General features: G+C 45.7%; 1 protein-coding gene across 11 annotated transcripts in view; it reads left to right on the top strand.

Moving 5' to 3' along the window:
- The window catches only part of TGFBR3 (transforming growth factor beta receptor 3), a 191,509-nt gene that overhangs the window by 111,829 nt on the left and 60,993 nt on the right, over nucleotides 1-18,687 (top strand). For all 11 annotated transcript variants that reach the window (XM_039486089.1, XM_039486084.1, XM_039486086.1 and 8 more), the window contains one exon: nucleotides 14,666-14,803. In XM_039486089.1, the coding sequence (XP_039342023.1) occupies nucleotides 14,666-14,803 (138 nt within the window). The remainder of the gene's footprint in view (nucleotides 1-14,665; nucleotides 14,804-18,687) is intronic.

Genomic DNA, 18,687 nt, shown 5'->3' on the forward strand with positions numbered 1-18,687 from the left:
ATGCTTACTATTAAATGTGTACACCATGTCATAACAAACAGATTAACATATAGAGGGCAACGACTTTGTATAATGCAATGCAAGCTTAACAGAAATCTGTCAAAATGCACAGCGCCATCTGAGGACCTGACATGTCTGGAGGAATCAGTTTTGCTAGTTATTCATTGCTGTGGGTAAAATGTACACAGTAAGTTTTCTTCCCTAAAGCTGCTTGCACCCCCTCAAATACATTTTGCGCCCTCCCCAGGGGGACCTGCCCCCTAGTTTGAGAACCTCTGTTCTAGATACGTAACAGACCCTAAAGGTGGCTTGAGGGGAGAGAGAGAGAGAGAGAAAGAGAGGCTGCAGATAATATTTTGATATTCTGTAAACTCCAGAGCTTTCATTTTATGCACAATACTTTAGCGGGCCTTGAGATTCACAAGTAAAGCTGCTGTGCTAACAGAGGTTGGATCAGGTCAGCTTTAATGTCTGGTTTTCAGAATGGACCTTAGATCCGCTTTAAAGATTGTATTTGTATTTCAGTACATTGCTTTGCTTCACAGAGCTATAGCACTGAAACCAGGGGTGAAATCCTGGACCCGCTGAAGTCAGTGGGAGTTTTGTGATTCACTTCAGTGTGGCCAGGATTCCCGCTCTGAATTGTTCATGATACACGCTATATTACAGGGATGCCCTGAAGACATTTTAAATAGATTGTAACAAATATGAAAAGAATCTGATTTGGACTCCTTGATTTCTAAGCTCTTTGGGGAAGGGGTTGTCTCTCTAAGTTTGTACAGTGTCTAATACAGTGGGGCCTTAGCCTCTAGACACTATTATAGGATAAATAATAATAATAAATAAAAACAGACTCTTATAGGTTTCTGGTTCCTGGCTATGTCTCGTAATGGGAAGTCTGCAAGGGCAAAAGGAACGAATGCACTGGGCCCTGGATTGTAGCCATGTAGCCCTTGCTGACTCTGAAGCTGCTGTGCTCTCACCTCCTTTTTGAAGAAACCTGGTTCTCCTGTTGGGGTGGCAGATTGTAAGGGTCAGCGAGTTATGCAATAGTATTACTTTTTCTTAGGTAAAACATGTAGGACCAAAGTAATCCCTGACTTAATTCCCATGGTTTCAGTGGGGTTATGTTTGGCGTGAAATAAGCTGAAAGCTGCTGTTTGGTCAATCTGAGCCTCTTTCTGTAGGTTCTGAAAGAGAACATCAGGACTTTGCTAATGACATTTACTCTATTCAAGTGACCACTGCTAGTTTTGTTAACTTAAGATTTCACTGTAACTGCATGGCTGTCAGCTGCGTGTTGCTTTGCGGTGTCTAGTACCACCCCCAATTCCAAGTAGTAGCTAAAGGACACAGCTGAGTTTCAGAAGAATGAGTCTAACAATATGTGCATATTGATTTCCTACTTAACATTTTTAACTGAATCAGAAACCAGTGGTACAATGAAAATAAAAACCACTGGATGCTTCACCACACTAGCTGAAGAATGTATTTTAGATGACTGTTTCAAGTGAGAAAGCAGGAAGATCTCTACAAATATTCCTTTTGCTTCATTATGGAAGTTTTAACAAAAGCTTTTGTTAATCGGTATTCTCTTTCTCAAAGTTGATCACACATTTTGAAGAGTTTTGTGAAGTTTCTAGGCAGAATTTCTCTTAGGGTGCAGGTAATTATGTCTTATTGAGTCATCTCTGTTGCAGACTTGCATGTACACAGACACGCTCCTGTCTCACTTTCTGGGCCAAATTTTGAAAAATTTGTGCTTAAGTTGCATTTGTAAGATCAGGTAAGTACACTTGAAAACCAGAAACTGTGGAATGGGATTTCATATACAGATGGATACTTGCACATGCAATTGCTTGTTTTATGTGAGCAGATACAAGATAATGTTTTCACCTCTCTTAGTGAGTGTAATTACCATGTGCAGAACTTTTCCTCTTTGAAAGTTTGGCACATTCTCTGTTTCTCAGAACCTATTGGTTCCCTAAAACTGTAAATTGCAACTGTAACAGGGTCCAGGACCCGCCCCTCTTCCTGGGGGCCTGCTTGCTGCCCCCCAATAAGGCTCAGAGAGGCTTCAGGGTTATGCAACACCCATGTCTTTATTTATTTAAAGTTGTTCCACCACCAGTGTCTGTCTGTATACAAGTTGTACAGGATTATCCACCTCTTTTACAGGCAGAGTGAGCCTTCAGCTAGGTGGCCTCCAGTTCCCTCCCAGCAGGGGCGGCTCTAGCAATTTCGCCCCCCCAAGCAGGGCGGCACGCCGCGGGGGGCGCTCTGGCGGTCGCCGGTCCCGTGGCTCCGGTGGACCTCCCGCAGACGTGCCTGTGGAGGGTCCGCTGGTCCCGCGGCTCCGGTGGACCTCCTGCAGGCACGCCTGCGGATGCTTCACCGAAGCCGCGGGACCAGCGGACCCTCCGCAGGCACGCCTGCGGGAGGTCCACCGGAGCCGCCTGCCGCCCTCCCGGCGACCGGCAGAGCGCCCTCTGCGGCATGCCGCCCCAAGCACGCGCTTGGCGTGCTGGGGTCTGGAGCCACCCCTGCCTCCCAGGCTGACTTCTCCCTGGCTGCCCCCTGCCTTCTGGCCCTCTCCCAGCCTTATAGCCCTTGGCTTGTCAGGCCATCAGGTGTTGCCAATCCTCAGGCTGGCATCAGCCCTTTTCCATCAGCCTCAATCTCCCTAATTGGAGCTGACTGGGGGCTAATTAGGTGCTTTTGCACCAGCACTCTGCTACACAACCTATTCATTTCATATCTGTAACACCCAAAATGTTTTAAAGAGAGTAAAGTAAATCTTACAAAAATAAGATGAAAATCTGGATAAAATGTGGCTGCCATTTTGGATTTACAGTCCCTGCCTGAAGAATATTTTCTCTTTATTTTTGGAGGAAAATTAAGATAACTTGTCTCCTGCTGACAAAGAACCCAAACAACTGAAAAAGCAAATATTTCCCTAGAAATGACATAATCCTACATCCCTTGTTTTTTAAATCATGATTTACTCAATAGATGTAATTCATCCTGGGTGGAACTCCATTGTAGCCAGTGCATTGGCATTATGTTTCATCAAATGAATTCCTGTAGAATTTCTGAATCTCTTATATTGGATATTAGGACTTAGTGGAATGTTAAGATAGGCTGATCTTCTCATCACACTAATTCTGTTCACTAGTATGTATTATCAAAATAATTTGTATCCTATGGATAATGATTAATTATGAATATTGACTGAACAGGATTCAAAGTATTTATAGACAGAACTGAAGAAAAGCGGTATGCTTCCATATATCTATTCTAAATGCAGTTTAGATCCTATTTGTATTCGGTCAGAGGGAAAAGGATTAAATTTTATACTCAAAGCTGAGTAATTACGTTCACCTAAGTCCTCCTTGAGTGCACCTTGTTCAGTTTTTGTGACTTGAAGTGGTGTGGTGTACACTCTTGGGTTTAGTCTCTTTTTTCTCTTCTGCTTTACTGAACAGCTGTCTTAGTATGGGCAGTGTAACTTGATATAATAGCATATTTTTGCCCTGGTCTATTAGCACAAATTTGTAATGGTTATTTTGGAAAATGTGCTATGAATTTATTGCAAGACCTTCACACTAGAGTAGTTAATTCAACTTTACAAATCCCTGGCACTTGACTTTCATCTTTCATAACAAAACTGAGTCTGACTTGATGCATTGAAGTCAGCAAAACAAAATGGTACTTTAACAGCGGTGTTTACTTTGATCATTTTTCAACATTTGTGCCTTAGCCTTTCACGTAGTACAAATTGCTTTACCAGAGTAATGGGGCAGGAGCCCATGGACTGTTTTTGTAGTTTGGTTGCTGTGGTGATATTCAGCCTTCCATGAAACTATCATCTCCCGGGAAACAGAAACCTTTGCAGCTGTCTTAACCTTGTAGATATTGTGTATGTTTAATAGAGGCCTTAAAAGAACTTTTTACAAACTGTATAGACAGTGGTTACATGCATAAGCACCCACACAAACATTGTTTGCTAGGTAATACTTGCTTTAGTTTGATATATGTGTCCCCTATAAAACATGTTATCATTTTCAACTCATATTTAATAGTTTTAAAGCTTTTTACAGCATATATTAAATGATTATTCTAACTGACCTGACAACTAGACATTTGTATTTATCATTTCCCTTCCAACAACAAAATATATAGTTGCAGAACAATTGCCAAAGCAAGACTGATTTTTTTTTTAATGAATTTGCCATCATTTTTGAGTAAATGCGTTTTGGCATAGCCCTAAAGTTAAATTTTGTCCATGAATGAGCTAAAATATTCTTTTAGTGCCTAGAAATTTATTACTTGGGGGAGTGAGTGAGTGTGACCCAAAGGAGGCTAAGGGTACATCTATAGTATGAAATTAATTCAAACTTATTTTATTCAAATTTTCGGAAGCGATTTTATACATTCGGTGTTGTATCCCCCCACTAAAGCGCGTGAATTCGGTGGAGTGTGTCCACAGTACCGAGGCTAGCATTGAATGTCGGAGCGGTGCACTGTGGTAGTTATCTCATGGTTCCCGCAGTCTCTGTTGCCCATTGGAATTGGGGGTTAAGCTCCCAGTGCCTGATGGGGCAAAAACATTCTCGTGGGTGTTTCTGGGTGTGTGCCATCACTCGCTTCTCCCTCCGTGAAAGCTACGGCAGATGCCATACTACCAGCAGAAGGTGCAGCAAGGTGCACCGCCTGTCTCCTGGTACTATGACTCCACCTCTCATGTCCTCTCGTCTTTCTATCTACTCTTTCATCTAACCATTTCCCACCTTTTTTTGGCCACCATGAACAGAGCCGTACAGCTTCCGCCATTTTTTCCTTGTTGTCTGTCCTGGGCTCCCGTAGAAGCTACAGAAGGCAACAATTCCCTGCCGTTTTGGGGCCATCGTGAACAGAGCCACACAGCTTCCGCCGCAAACTCTGCTCTCCCACTCTTGCAGCTCTAATGTGCGTCCCAACTCCGTGAAAGCAACAGAAGACAACCATTTACTGTCTTTTATCAGCCATCTTGAACCGAACAGCTCATTTTGCGCCCTTTTTCCAGGATTGCCCATGCAGGTACCATAGCGTGGCAAGCATGGAGTCCGCTCAGATCTCCGCTGCAGTTTTGACCATTGTAAATACCTCGCGCATTATCCAGCACTATGTGCAGTACCTGCAAACTGGGTGAGGAAGCGACGACAACGCAATTACTATACTGATGAGGACATGGACACAGACATTCCTAGAAGCACAGCATGTAGCGATTGGGAGATCATGGTGGCATTGGGCCAGGTTCATGCCATGGAACGCCGATTCTGGGCTCGGAAAACAGGCAGAGATTGGTGGGACCACATAATGTTGCAGGTCTGGGATGACTCCCAGTGGCTGCGAAACTTTCGTATGCGTAGGGCCACTTTCATGGAACTTTGTGACTTGCTGTCCCCTGTCCTGAAGCGCAAAGACACCAAAATGTGGGCAGCCCCCACAGTTGAGAAGCGAGTGGCCATAGCACTGTGGAAGCTTGCAACGCCTGACAGCTACCGGTCAGTCGGGAATCAGTTTGGAGTGGGCAAATCTACTGTGGGGGCTGCACTGCTGCAAATAGCCAACACAATCATTGACCAGCTGCTATCAAGGGTAGCGACTCTGGGAAATGTGCAGACCATTGTGGATGGCTTTAATGTGCTGGGGTTCCCTAACTGCGGCAGGGCAATAGATGGAACACATATCCCTATCTTGGCCCTGGCACAGCCAGTACATAAACCTCAAGGGGTACTTTTCCATGGTGCTGCAAGCACTGCTGGATCACAAGGGACGTTTCACCGACATCAACATGGGATGGCCAGGAAAGGTGCATGATGCTCGCATCTTCAGGAACTCTGGTCTGTTTGAACAGCTGTAGGAAGGGACTTCCTTCCCAGACCAGAAAATTACTGTTGGATGTTGAAATGCCTATAGTTATCCTCTGAGACCCAGCCTATCCCTTAATGCCATGGCTCATGAAGCCGTACACAGGCACCCTGGACAGTAATAAGGAGCAGTTCAACTATAGGCTGAGCAAGTGCAGAATGGTGGTAGAATGTGCTTTTGGACGTTTGAAAGCGCGCTGGTGCAGTTTACTGACTGGGTTAGATCTCAGCACAACCAATATTCCAATTGTAATTGCTGCTTGTTGTGTGCTCCACAATATCTGTGAGAGTAAGGGGGAGACGTTTATGGCGGGGTGGGAGGTTGAGGCAACTCACCTGGCTGCCAATTTCGCACAGCCAGACAACAGGGTAATTAGAAGAGCGCAGCAGCGCGTGCTGTGCATCAGAGAAGCTTTGAAAGCCAGTTTCATGACTGGCCAGGGTACGGGGTGACAGTTGTGTTTCTTTCTCTTGAAGTTAGCTGCCCCCATCTATCTATCTATCTATCTATCTATCTATGAAAAGAAATAAAATCTAAGTTGTTTAAAAACTGTTCTTTATTATTTGTTGCACAACACATTGAGAGAAATCAGAAGGCAGAGCGGGAGGCGGGGGTTGGGTTGGGTTGGGGGGTGGAGGAGGAGGGAAGGACAAGTCGACAAACCAAATCAAAAGTTCGCATATGCCAGCTTTTTGCTGCTTGGGCGATCCTCTTGGGTTGAGTGTGTGGGTCCCCATAGCCTCCCCACTTCGTGTTCTTGGGCATCTGGGTGAGGAGGCTATGGAACTTGGGGAGGAGGGAGGGCGGTTATACAGGGGTTGCAGCCAGTGATGAGCTGCCAAAATCGTAATATCTGGTTTCCTTCTCACCCCACGAGGGGGTCATGGCTCACCCCCCCGGGACTCCTGCCCCATCCAACCCCCCGCGTTCCTTGACGCCCCCCACCCTCCTTCCCTGTACCCTGACTGCCCCCCATTGCCCCATTCAACCCCTCCTCTCATTCCTGATGGCCCCCCGGGACCCTTGCCCCATCCAACCACCCCTTCTCCTTGTCCCCTGACTGCCCCTGGAACCCTTGCCCCTGACTGCCTCCCACCGCCCCATCCAACCCATGATCCTTTCTGACTGCCCCACCGGGACCCTTGCCCCTATTCAATCCCCCTGTTCCCTGCCCTCTGACCACCCCAGGCCCCTATCCACCCCCCTCCAAACCCCGAACTCCCCTGCCATCTCTCCAACACACACCCTCTGCCCCCTTACCGCGCTCCCTGGACGTGGCTGGCAGCGCTACAGTCCGGCCGTGGCCGGAGCCGGGAGCCCAGGGACGTGGGGCCGGGGCAGGAGTCGCGCAGCCGGAGCCGGGCGTCTGGCCGTCCGGAGTTGGAGGGCCGCAGCCAGAGCCGCGTGGCCAGAGCCGGAGGGCCGTGGCCAGAGCCGGGCGGCCAGGGACGCAGGGACGCGGCTGGAAACAGGTGGCCGGGGACGTGGGGCTGGGCAGCTGGGGCCGGGCAGGGCCGCGGCCAGAGACCGGCCGGGGTGCACGGCACTCCTCATTCCCTCTACCCCTACCTCAGCTCCGTCTTCCTGGGCCTGAGCGGGAAGCCTGCTTGCTTCTCAGCCCTCCCAGGCTTCCCGCGCGAACAGCTGATTCGCGGGAAGCAGTGGGGGGAGGAGAAGCAGGGCAGAGCATTCATGGGAGGAGGTGGAGGTAGAGCTGAGGTGAGCTGGGGCCGCAGCAGGGAGCGCTTGTTAAATTTAAATGCCCTTTTAGAGCCAGTTGTCCCACGCGGGCTTCTAAATTTAACAACCGGTTCCCGCGAACCACTGCGAACCGGCTCCAGCACACCACTGGTTGCAGCGGCAGTCTGTGGTCTTGCTGCCTTTCCCGCATTAGATCCACCATACAGGGGAGTATGTCAGTTTGCTCCCCCATGAGCTTGACCTGCCTGCTCTCATCGCGCGCATCCCTTCTCTGTTCGTGTTCCTGTCATGCTTTACGGGACTCCGCAATTATTTGCCTCCATGCATTCAGCTGGGCCCTATTAGTGCAGGAGGTCTGCATGAGCTCAGCAAACATGTCTTCCCGAGTTCGTTTTTTCCACCTTCTAATCTGGACCAGCCTCTGGGACGGAGTAGATAGGGGCTGTGTTGAAACATTTGCACCTGCAGGAGGAGCAAAAAGGGAGGGTAGTATTTTAAAAAATACATTTCAGAGAACAAAGGGGATACTTTGGTGTGAGTAAGCCATCACACACAGCCGGGCAACAGAATTCAGCTTGCAGGCAGTCTAGGGGCACGCGGGGTTCTGCTTCTTCTACATTCATTTAAATGTTTTCAAACTGCTGGGACCCCTTTCCCATAGCAAGCAATGCCTGGTGGGCTTGCCATAAAGGAGGGCCTACGGGCTGTCTGGGATGATCACTTCACACAACATCCAACTCCCCTCTCCCGCCCCCACATGGCTCCAATGAGGCTCTGAGCAGGGATGAGCCCTTTAAACTATACACGAACAGCCCAGTGTGGCTGGGTTTCTCCCCCCCTCCTCCCCCCCCAACCGCATGGCTCCAATCAGGCTCTCACTCATCAGAAGTACCTTCTCCAGGGTCATGGTCCGGGAGCCCACATTGGGAGTGCGGGGGGAGGCTGTTGGCTCCAGCATTAAGCATAGTTCCTGGCTGTGGGGGGGAAATGGATTCCCCACTTGCTGCCTGTTCACTGTCCTCCTCCTCCTCCTCCTTCTTTTCAACCTCCAATGACGCTTCCTCCTCGCTCTGTGCAACTCCCCACTTGCAGGTGTCCACAGACAGTGGTGGGGTAGTGGTAGTGTCACCCCCCATAATTGCATGGAGCTCACAGTAGAAGCGGAATGTATGGGGCTGTGACTCAGAGCGCCCGTTTGCCTCCCTGGGTTTTTGGTATGCTTGCCTGAGCTCCTTGATTTTTGTACAACGCTGCTCTGTGTCCCTGGAGTAGCCTCTTTCCATCATGGCCCTGGAGACTTTAGCATATATATTTGCGTTCCTTTTTTTGGAACGTAGTTCTGCCATAACAGACTCATCTCCCCAACATGCAATGAGATCCAGTACCTCCCCTTCGGACCATGCTTGAGCTCATCTGCAAATCCGGGACTGCGTGATCTCTTGTGATGGTGGACTCTGCATGGTCGCCTGTGATGGTGGACTGTGCTGACGGTTACCTGTGCTGATGGTGATCAAACAGGAAATGAAATTCAGAAGTTCCCGGGGCTTTTCCTGCCCACCTGGCTAGTGCATTGGAGTTGAGAGTGTTGTCCAGAGCAGTCACAAGGGAGCATTCTGGGATAGCTCCCGGAGGCCAATAACGTTGGCCACAATACCTTTAACCCAGGATTGCGATCTTGATTTAAGCGCTACTCCACTTGCCTAGGTGGAGTACAGAAATCGATTTAAAGAGCCCTTTAAATCAAAAAAGCCGGTTTGGTCATGTGGATGGAATCTTTTTTTTTTTTCGAATTAACTCGGCTAATTCCAAAATAACAGACTAGTATAGACCAGGCCTAAGAGATAGGCACAGAAATTCTGGAAGAACAGTACTATTTTGGCATACAAAGCTTCTGGGACGTAAGCTTAACTGAAAGGACTATTGTTTAAAAGCATGCCCAGAAATGCTAGATTAATGTTTATGAAAATGTTGACTGTGGTACATCAATAATCAGTGAAACCTTCATCAAGGGAGGATACTGGGACATATGTGCTTATTTGCTATTAATATTCCAAGGGAACTGGTGAAAACTCCATCATTTAGGACATTTTAAAAGGAGGCTGGAGAAAGCAATAGAAACTATGTTGTAGATAAACTAGATGACCTAATAGCTCTTTCTCTCATTTAATTATTCACTTTTTATTTTATGTTGATACTGTCTGACTCAGGCAGAATTACAAGTGCCATCTAAAATGGAGGATGACTGTTTAATAGCTGTTGGCTAAGATGATATGATGCTGAATGCAACAAAAATGTAACACATAAATAGTTTAAATTAAATTTAGAAGGATGGATGGGGGAGTATCACTTCATAAGGCATCATATAAAATAGAGTAACTTCCCTAATGCTTTCAGGTAAATCATGGGTGAAATTCTGGCCCCATGGGTCTTTCACTGTGAACTTCAACGGAGCCAGGTTTTGACACCGTGTCTTCATAGCTGTTTGTACAAAGCCTAACATGGTGGGGCTGCGATTCTTATTGAGGCCTCTTGGCACTACATAATATAAATATTTAATAATTATAAGCATTCAGTCTGACAAAATACAAAAAGAGAACAAGAAGGAAAAACTTTCTATTTAACTTGTCTCTTCTACTAACATTTTCCTTAAATACATTCTGGCTTAATGGTTTGCAATGGTCAAATACCCTTTTATTAATTTGTTTTATGTGGTACTTACAGTATGCTAGACACTTTCCGGACTTTGAAGAGGGGGAAGTCCCTGCCTTGAGGAGCTCACAGTCGAAGAACAGATAGATAGGCACTCAGTTTAGGGGAAGGGGAACAACGAATAGGGTTATTTTTATATGTGTCTGCTGGATTCATTGTTAGCAGCATGGCAGAAGTGGTTTGTGAAGAGGGACTTAGATGTATGTGAATGAGCTCAGGGAGGTGGTGCCATACATAAGGAATGTTGTCAAGAGGCAGTTGTGCAAGAAGCTGATGGACAAGCAGAAGAGGTTGGGAACAGTTGGCAGAACCAAAGTGGCAAAAAGCTTGACAAGGCCAGATAAGCAGAGAGAGGCAGAGTTTTACACAGAGATTTGAATGTGCTGACATAGCTTACTGTTGATGCAGTAGCACTTTGGGAGCCGGTGGAGGGATTTGAAGAGGGAAGTGACATGATCAAAAATGGCTGCCACACTGCAGGCCAGAGGGATGGGGAAGATGGTGATGATGTCAACAATGTTACAGAAGAGAGGGAAGTGGAAAAGTTATTTGCTCAGTGTGCCCCCAAAAGAAAAATAGGAGGAAACTACACCTGACTGTGGATCAAGAACTAAATTAAATATATTGTAGAAATCGCATTGTGCTGGTACCTAGATTATTAATTTGGTTTTTAAAACCTGACAGACCCATTAGCAAAAAAAATAGCAAATGACAGGAATGGAGGTGGGCGATAAGGGGCTAATGGAGACTCACTGACTTAGGTGGGACCTGAGGAGTAATGACATGGAGAGTGTGGGTCCCGATGGCTTGAGAATTCCATCCACTCTGGTGGAACATCATCACAGAGTCTTCAAAAAAAAGTATACTTTTTTAGCACTTTATTTCCATTGAGTCTGGGTCTAAGAGGTTTCCAGGCCAAGTTTCAGACAAGTTTTGTTTGTTTGTTTTTGTTTGGAGAGGATAACAGTGCAAAATTGTGCTGGTTTTGTGTGTGTGAGAGAATTTTCAGAAAAAGTCAGCTTTTACTTGTGAAAAATTCCTTTTCAATTCTAACTTTCTGTAACTTTTCCCAAGAACCAGCATGCACTTTTCTTTCTGGAATGTGGGAAGACTGCAATATATAATGTAGCTCTTCCCCATCCTGTTATCCCAGCTAGGAGCCACACAATAGTTGCAAAGAAGGCAGTGTTGTATCTGTATGGCAGGTGGCCCCCCATGTGCTGAAGCCTGTGGGGGAGGGAGGGAGGGAAGCCAGATGCAGCAATGATGATTTAAAAAACCAAAGAGTGAAATAACAACCAAAACCTACTGGAATAATAACCAAGCATTCTTATGGCACATCCAGTCAGGGTAATTCGTCTGACTGTCCAGCCTCAGCAATGTGGTTCTTTTTTGTCTCTCAGAACTTTGCTGACAAGCAAAAATCGTTAGACAGTCAAACTTTGTACTTCATTATGTGGACTCTAGTTGTTAGTTTTGAACACAGTTGTTTGAGATCAGTTTAAATATAGATAATGATGTAGCTTCATTTTCTTATTACCCAGTGGACCCTTACCAAGTGCTGCAGAGATGGAATTTGCTGGGTCTGTTAGTAAAACTTGACAAATGCTTCTTTTGTCATAGCAGTTTTATGGTTCCTTGACTTCTGTGGTTTAAAAAACAAAACAACAACAAATCTCAGAAGTTCTAAATAGTATGAATTCTAACTAATTCTCTGCAGTAGAAAGACATTCCACAGTCAATTATTTTGCATTCAACTGGGTATACTGTGTTATGAATTTCTAATCAGAACTCCCTATTAAAATCAGCTGGGAGTACGTTTTTATTTTAAAAAGGACAATATGGACTAATAAATTAATATTATGTTCTAATCTCATGCATCAAGTGTCTGATTCTTAATTTTTCTATATAGAGGGTTTTTTGAGGTGTTCTCTTAAATTTTTAAAAAGTCACAGAGGACTTATAATTAAGATTTACTACCCTACTTGGTAGGAAAGGGGTATATTAGAGTCAACAGGGTCCAGAAAGAATCAGCTGTTATTGATGGGTGGAAACGGCACCAAGAATAGGGTTGCCAGGCATCTGGGTTTTGACCAAAACGCCCAGTCAAAAAGGGACCCTGGTGGCTCTGGGCCACTAAAAGTCCGGTCGGTGGTGCCGTGGGGCTAAGGCAGGCTCCCTGCTTGTCCTGGCTCCGTGTGGCTCCCGGAAGCAGCCAGCATGTTTGGTTCTGAGGCTCAGGAGCGGCCACGGGTCACCGCATGTTGCCCCTGCTCCGAGCACTGACTCCGCATCTCCCATTGGCCGGGAACCGTGGCAGTGGCGCTTGTGGGATCAGGCAGCACACAGAGCCCCCTGGCCCCTCCGCCTTGGAGCCAGAGGGACCTGCCAGCCACTTCCAGGAGCTGCCTGAGGAAAGCATCGCCTGGAGCCTGCACCCTGAACCTCTGCCCATACCCCAATCCTCTGTCCCAGCCCTGAGCCCCCTCCCGCACTCAAACTCCCTCCTGGAGCCTGGAGCCCGCATCCCACACTACAGCCCTCTGCCCCAGCTCCCTCCTGCACCCCAAACCCCTCGGTCCCAGGCCAGAGCCTCCTCCTGCACCCCTCATCCCCAGCCCTACCCCAGAGCCCACATCCCCAGCCAGAGCCCATGCCCCTCCCACACTCCAAACCCCTCGACAGGGAATGGATCACTTGGTGATTACCTGTTCTGTTCTGTTCATTCCCTCTGGGGCACCTGGCATTGGCCACTGTCAGAAGACAGGATACTGGGCTAGATGGACCTTTGGTCTGATCCACTATGGCTGTTCTTATGTTATGTTTGGTTTAACCCTAAATAACAAATTCTCCCCAGGTCTCTTCCCTGGGTGTTCCCTTTTGGCTGCTCTCATCCTCTCCACTCAATGCCTACAGCAAGGTTCATCCTTTTCTTTGTCTCCTGCAGACAGAGTTGCTGGACACGCTTGCATCTCTCATCTTGCCCTTTGAATTTCAGTGTGATCAAAGGTCTGGGGAGGATTTCATCTCCTCCTCAGTCATTGGGTGGAGATCTTCACTCTCCAAGCAAGATGAATATATTGTGCTCCCCCAGTCAGCTTCCTTAGTGGCAGAAGGTCTTTGTCTCTGCAGCACATCCTGTTGCTCTAGAGACAGCAGAAGACACTACAGATGGATCAGTGACCTGTGGGCATTGCTGGCTTGGGGAGAAGAGGAGGAAGCTGGTGACCTGTGTGGCAAAGGCTTGTGGGATATAGTGGTAGAGCAAGGTCTATTGGCTGGGAGAACCCTACCCATACAGAACCTTAGTTAGATATACTGTACTAAGAGCCATTCTAAAAAAAATGAGCCTTTATTGCCACAGTGTAGCTGATTTGATTGCTCTTTGTGATATTCCGAATACCGGCTAGTCTCAAACTTCTTCATAGTGGGAATCACACAAATAGTCTCTTGGGCACTCCACTCCTATTAATCTTTAGGTGGAACACCTCCCCTCCTGTTGGTGGCCATGTGAGTCATCTAACTTTCCTTTCATTGTCTTATGGGACCACCTTTAGGGAGGCAGCAATCCACTACTGCTATTGATATTCTCCCTAGAAAGAATAGAGCACTGGCTGTGTTCCTAGCCTGTTGATCATAGATGATTCTTTCTGTTCCTTTGTTCCCTGCAGGTCTAGGGAAATACAGGGGCTTGGTTATAAAGCCCATTATTTTGTAAAGTCTTGTTTACCATATCTTTTTCCACATGGTCCTTTTAGAAATTCTATTAATTTTCTTCTTATGTATTCCTTTGTAGACCTAGATTTCTGTTGAATCCCTTCTCTAGAAAGGTCAGGGCTGGTGTAATGGTATCTTCTTGTGTTATTGGACTTGTTTCTCTTGTGTGTAATTTTGTTTTTGTTTGTTTGTTTGTATTTTCCAGGTGTGATTTCAGTCCCATCAGTATCAGCAGGTTCAGGCCTCTTGCTAGATAGCCTCTGCAGCCTTTCATTTAGAGATCAGAAATCTGAGCTCCCCATGCAGGTTGCAGTTCTTTTGTTTATCTCTGTGTTCTCTAACCCTCAGCTTAGTGGTTTGACCTTCTGCCCACACTATTTTTGATCAGCATTTCCCAAGGTTTTCTTAAACACTTTTGCAGCACTTTGCAACTTCAGAACACAAATGTTAAAACAGTCTGACAGTTTTGGAGTAGGCTAATCCCTCCGTCCTGGGTCAGAAGGTCTGAATTCTAGAAACCTTAATGTATGTAAAGATGACCTGATTATTCAATCAGAGTTTTATATTTCATTTTGTTTTGAACAGTTAGAGGGAAATAGTTACATCTTTTTCTGTTGCTCTGCAGGTCACGTTACATTTGAATCCCATTTCCTCAGTGCACGTTCACCATAAGCCTGTGGTGTTCCTACTCAATTCTCCTCAGCCCCTGACCTGGAAGCTGAAAACAGAAAGGTTGGCATCTGGAGTCCAAAGATTTTTCTTCGTAAGTATACCAAGTCCTCTGTAACACAACATGTGGAGTGAATGGTATTCATTTTGAAGGATTTTAACTGTATCTTTAAAAAACTTAACAGAAGATCAAGTTTCAGTGTGGGACTCTGGGGAGCAATTAGGTGGCATGGGAAAGCAGTTTGGGAAAATGCCCAGTTATTTGTTATGTGAATTTAAAAAAAAAACAAACAGACTGGTTTTGTGGAATCTACCTATTGTGTGATTATTAACTCTAGCAGTACTTCTGGTTTGAGAAGTTGTGTAGCCTAGGACATAGCACCAGTCCTGATTAAAAGTCTCAAATGTACTATAATGCTAAAAACATCAGAGCAATAGGAAATCTTACAAGTAGCTGCTAATTTTGTGGTCTGTCACCAAAATACAAATATGTATAAGCTGAGCATCTCGTGAGTACAATGCAAAGTTTATTTCTGACATGAGGTTTTTTTGCACTGCTGGGAAGGACCAAATGAAGCCATTAGTGTTTCTCAGAAAGCTGGAGCACTGCTTATATGTCAAGCTCCAAATGCTACCTACTGTTTGTAAATCTTGTTCTTTCAGTTTGCCAGGACATTCAAGTTTGCTATTTGTAGTGAAACAGACTGGTTGTTTGGATTAGATTTTTAGCATATGACATAATGTCTCAGGATGAGTCTTCTCTATTAGAATTGTAGCTTCACTATTTTCAGTCATAATCTCAGAAGTAAACGTTATTATTTATAGCTGCAGGATATCCATCTGGGGCTTAATTTTGCTTTTAAGGCACAGCTGGCAGAGGTGGACAGTACAGTGGTGCACTGCCCAGAGAGAGTCCTTGTGCCTTAGGTATAATGCCACCAGGAGTGCAAGGTGAAGAGGATTCACTGTGTACTCCCCCTGCAGCTGGCTAGCTGCGATGCTAGACTCCAGTAACCCTAGTGTTCAGTGGAATGCAAGAGCTGCTATTTTCCTCAAGAGCTGTTGAAGGTGCAAGAGGAGAGGTGGGTTTGAGCCCCTAATGTTTTAAGCTTTGAAGGACCTAATCCTGCTTACAGTTAAGTTTGTCAAAATTCAGATTGGCTTCAATAGGAGCAGGACTGAGGTCTATCCTGTGCATCTTTATGGCTAATTTCATGTACACTCAAAATACCATGTAAAGTAGCAACCCAGTGTGTCCATTTCGACCCAGCCCATCCTGGCCAATGTTCTCAAAGACTGTCCACTTCATGGCACCAAAAAAGACTTTACTAACAGTAGGGTGTGCAGAGCGTGACCCTCCCTTTCCATATTCACATGTGGGACAGTAGCAAATTAGTTACCAGTGTTGATATTTAAAGGATCATCACTAAGCATCTGAGCTAATTTAGTCACTGGGATGAATAGCCGGTGCTCTGTAGATGCAGTTAGGAATCAGTGCATCAGTTTATGCCTGCTTCCCACATGCACAGTGTTCTCCATAACCACAAGGAATAGAGGTTTGGGGTTGTTTTGTTTTGTAATAAAAGTTGAGAACCTGGAGAAGAAGATGGCTGCATCCAAAGAGTGCATAACCTGCCGCAGTCTGAGACCTGCAGTACCTCCCAACCCAGCATTTCATTCTCTTCCTCTCCCATCACTGTTCAGACATGTCTTCACTGTAGTTAGCCTGAGGTCTTACCCAGATATTATACCTAACCAGGGCCGGCTTTAGGAACTGCAGGGCCCGATTTGAATACCTGGCAGCGGTCCGGGTCTTCAGCGGCACTTTGGCGGTGGGGGGTCCTTCCCTTGCTCCGGGTCTTCCGCAGACCTCCCGCCACCGAAGTGCCGCTGAAGACCCGGAGTGAGTGAAGGACACACACACGCACCCCCGCCAAAGTGCCACCTAAGACCCAGACCGCCGCCGGGTGAGTAAAAAAAATTAAAAAGGCACATAAGGTGCGGGGCCCTGTTAGGCGCGGGGCCCAATTCGGGGGAATCAGCCCTGTACCTAACTCCCTGCCTGTCCACATAAAGAAACCTCTCATCTCAGTTTAGTGATGATTTAAACCTGGTCTAGCTGCCCTGACTCGGGGTGTGAGTTAGAACCTGGGTTCTGCTTTCACCCAGCCACTTTGCAGTGAGGATGTAGACTAAATCACTGGAATTCTGTCAGTCCTCCAATACCTTCCCACAATTCTCTCTGTGTGCTGAGTAGGACAGTCACGTTCGCCCGCAATTCACTCGGAAAGAATCAGAGCAGCCCAGCTTACAGCAGCACACAGAACTACAGGCTGTGCCCCTCAGAAGTTCTAGCGCCTCATATCGGGGAGTGCAGCACCAGTGAGGACACAGTAATTGGGTATGGCTTCATAGTGTCTGCTCACAGCCAGGCTAGGCTAACCCCAGTGCTCATCATCCAGGCTAAATCTGCAGTGAAGAAGTACCCTAGAGGCTTCCACTCTTTCCTCTCTGGCCTGCAGCGTTTGGAAGTACTTTGGGTGATCCTTATTTCAAAGTGAACCATGGAACAGACATACACAATGTTCCTAACCCAGGGAGTGAAAGGCACCCTTTCTTCTTGCCACAACATCCAGCGAAGTCTGACACAGTTCTAGTTTAAGATTCCGTTAGGTGTAGAATGAAGGATACATTACCTGGTCCTTTTTATTTTAAAATATTTTGGCTTATCCATGCACCACTTCAGCTTTATCTCTGTTGTTCACTTCTCTTGAACTTTTGGTTAACGTGGAAAACAGATTATTTTGAATCTTAATTACTAATGGGTTCTTTCCTAGCAGGTTTCAAATTTAAATAAATTCCTTGTATTTTATTTCCACAAATTATATGTTCAAGGCCGAAACGTAAGTCACACATACTGCTGCAGTGTCATAACTATTGTGTCTGTCTCAATGGAAGCATTTCCCTGGGGTAATTGCTGACTTTCTAGCTTTTCTTTCAAGCATTTCACAAAACAAACAGATATACTGTTTTTACCCCAATTATAAGTTTATTGCCGTTCTGTGTTTTAATACAATCTGCAGTTTCTTTAGAGATTAATCACCAACCAGTAAGGAAAATGAAGACATGAAAAGATGTTCAGCTGGCTGGTTCATGGAATTTTAAGTGACCAAAAGAACAGCAAGCTTAGCACCCAAGCCAAACACTTCAGTTAAATGGCCTCAGTACTGCAGAGGATGATAACAGTAATAGCATATAACATAACCTTTGTACAGTGTGTGCAAAGGACTATCTGCACTATTAGCCCTAATTTACAGATGGAGAAAGTAAGGCACAGTGAGGGTAAGTGACTCATCCATGGTTATGTTGCGAGTCAGTGGCACAGCCAGGACCAAACCTCTGTCTCTTTGTTACCACTGTGGTGCTCTGGCCATTGTACAGTGCTGCCAGGTCCTGTCTTTGGAATGGAGATGGGTTCAGGCTACAAAGATCAGATCAGGACTTCCCCAGAGTTCAGGGGAATTCAATCCATTGTAGCCCATTATACAGACAGGGGCCAGTATCTGAATCTGAACTTTCCAACAATATGCTTAGAGTTAGGATTTTGTTTCATGCCTGACTCTGTTTTGGGAGGAAATTGGAACTGAAAAGTATCCATTGTTTCTTAGTATAATTTAAATGTAATTAAGAAGCATAAGTATCTCGAAATCTTCCTGCAAGATACTTTAAAGTAGAAAAATGTAAAATGCATTTCTGAATTGTTTGGTGCACATGGAAAAAAATTTAAATACTTTTTTTTGCCTTGTTATACATATAGTTTAATTCAGGGAAAAGTGACGGTTAAAGTGTCTATTCAAAATGTAATGTGAGTGGCTCACAGTTTAGCCATTTCTTTACAAGACATTCCTGTTTATGTGTTAAGTCAAACAGTGGACCAAAATATTACTAAAATCCTATAGAAAACTACTAAATGGCAAA

Source organism: Mauremys reevesii, linkage group 8 (genome assembly GCF_016161935.1).
Source record: "Mauremys reevesii isolate NIE-2019 linkage group 8, ASM1616193v1, whole genome shotgun sequence".
NCBI classification, from domain to species: Eukaryota; Metazoa; Chordata; order Testudines; family Geoemydidae; genus Mauremys; species Mauremys reevesii.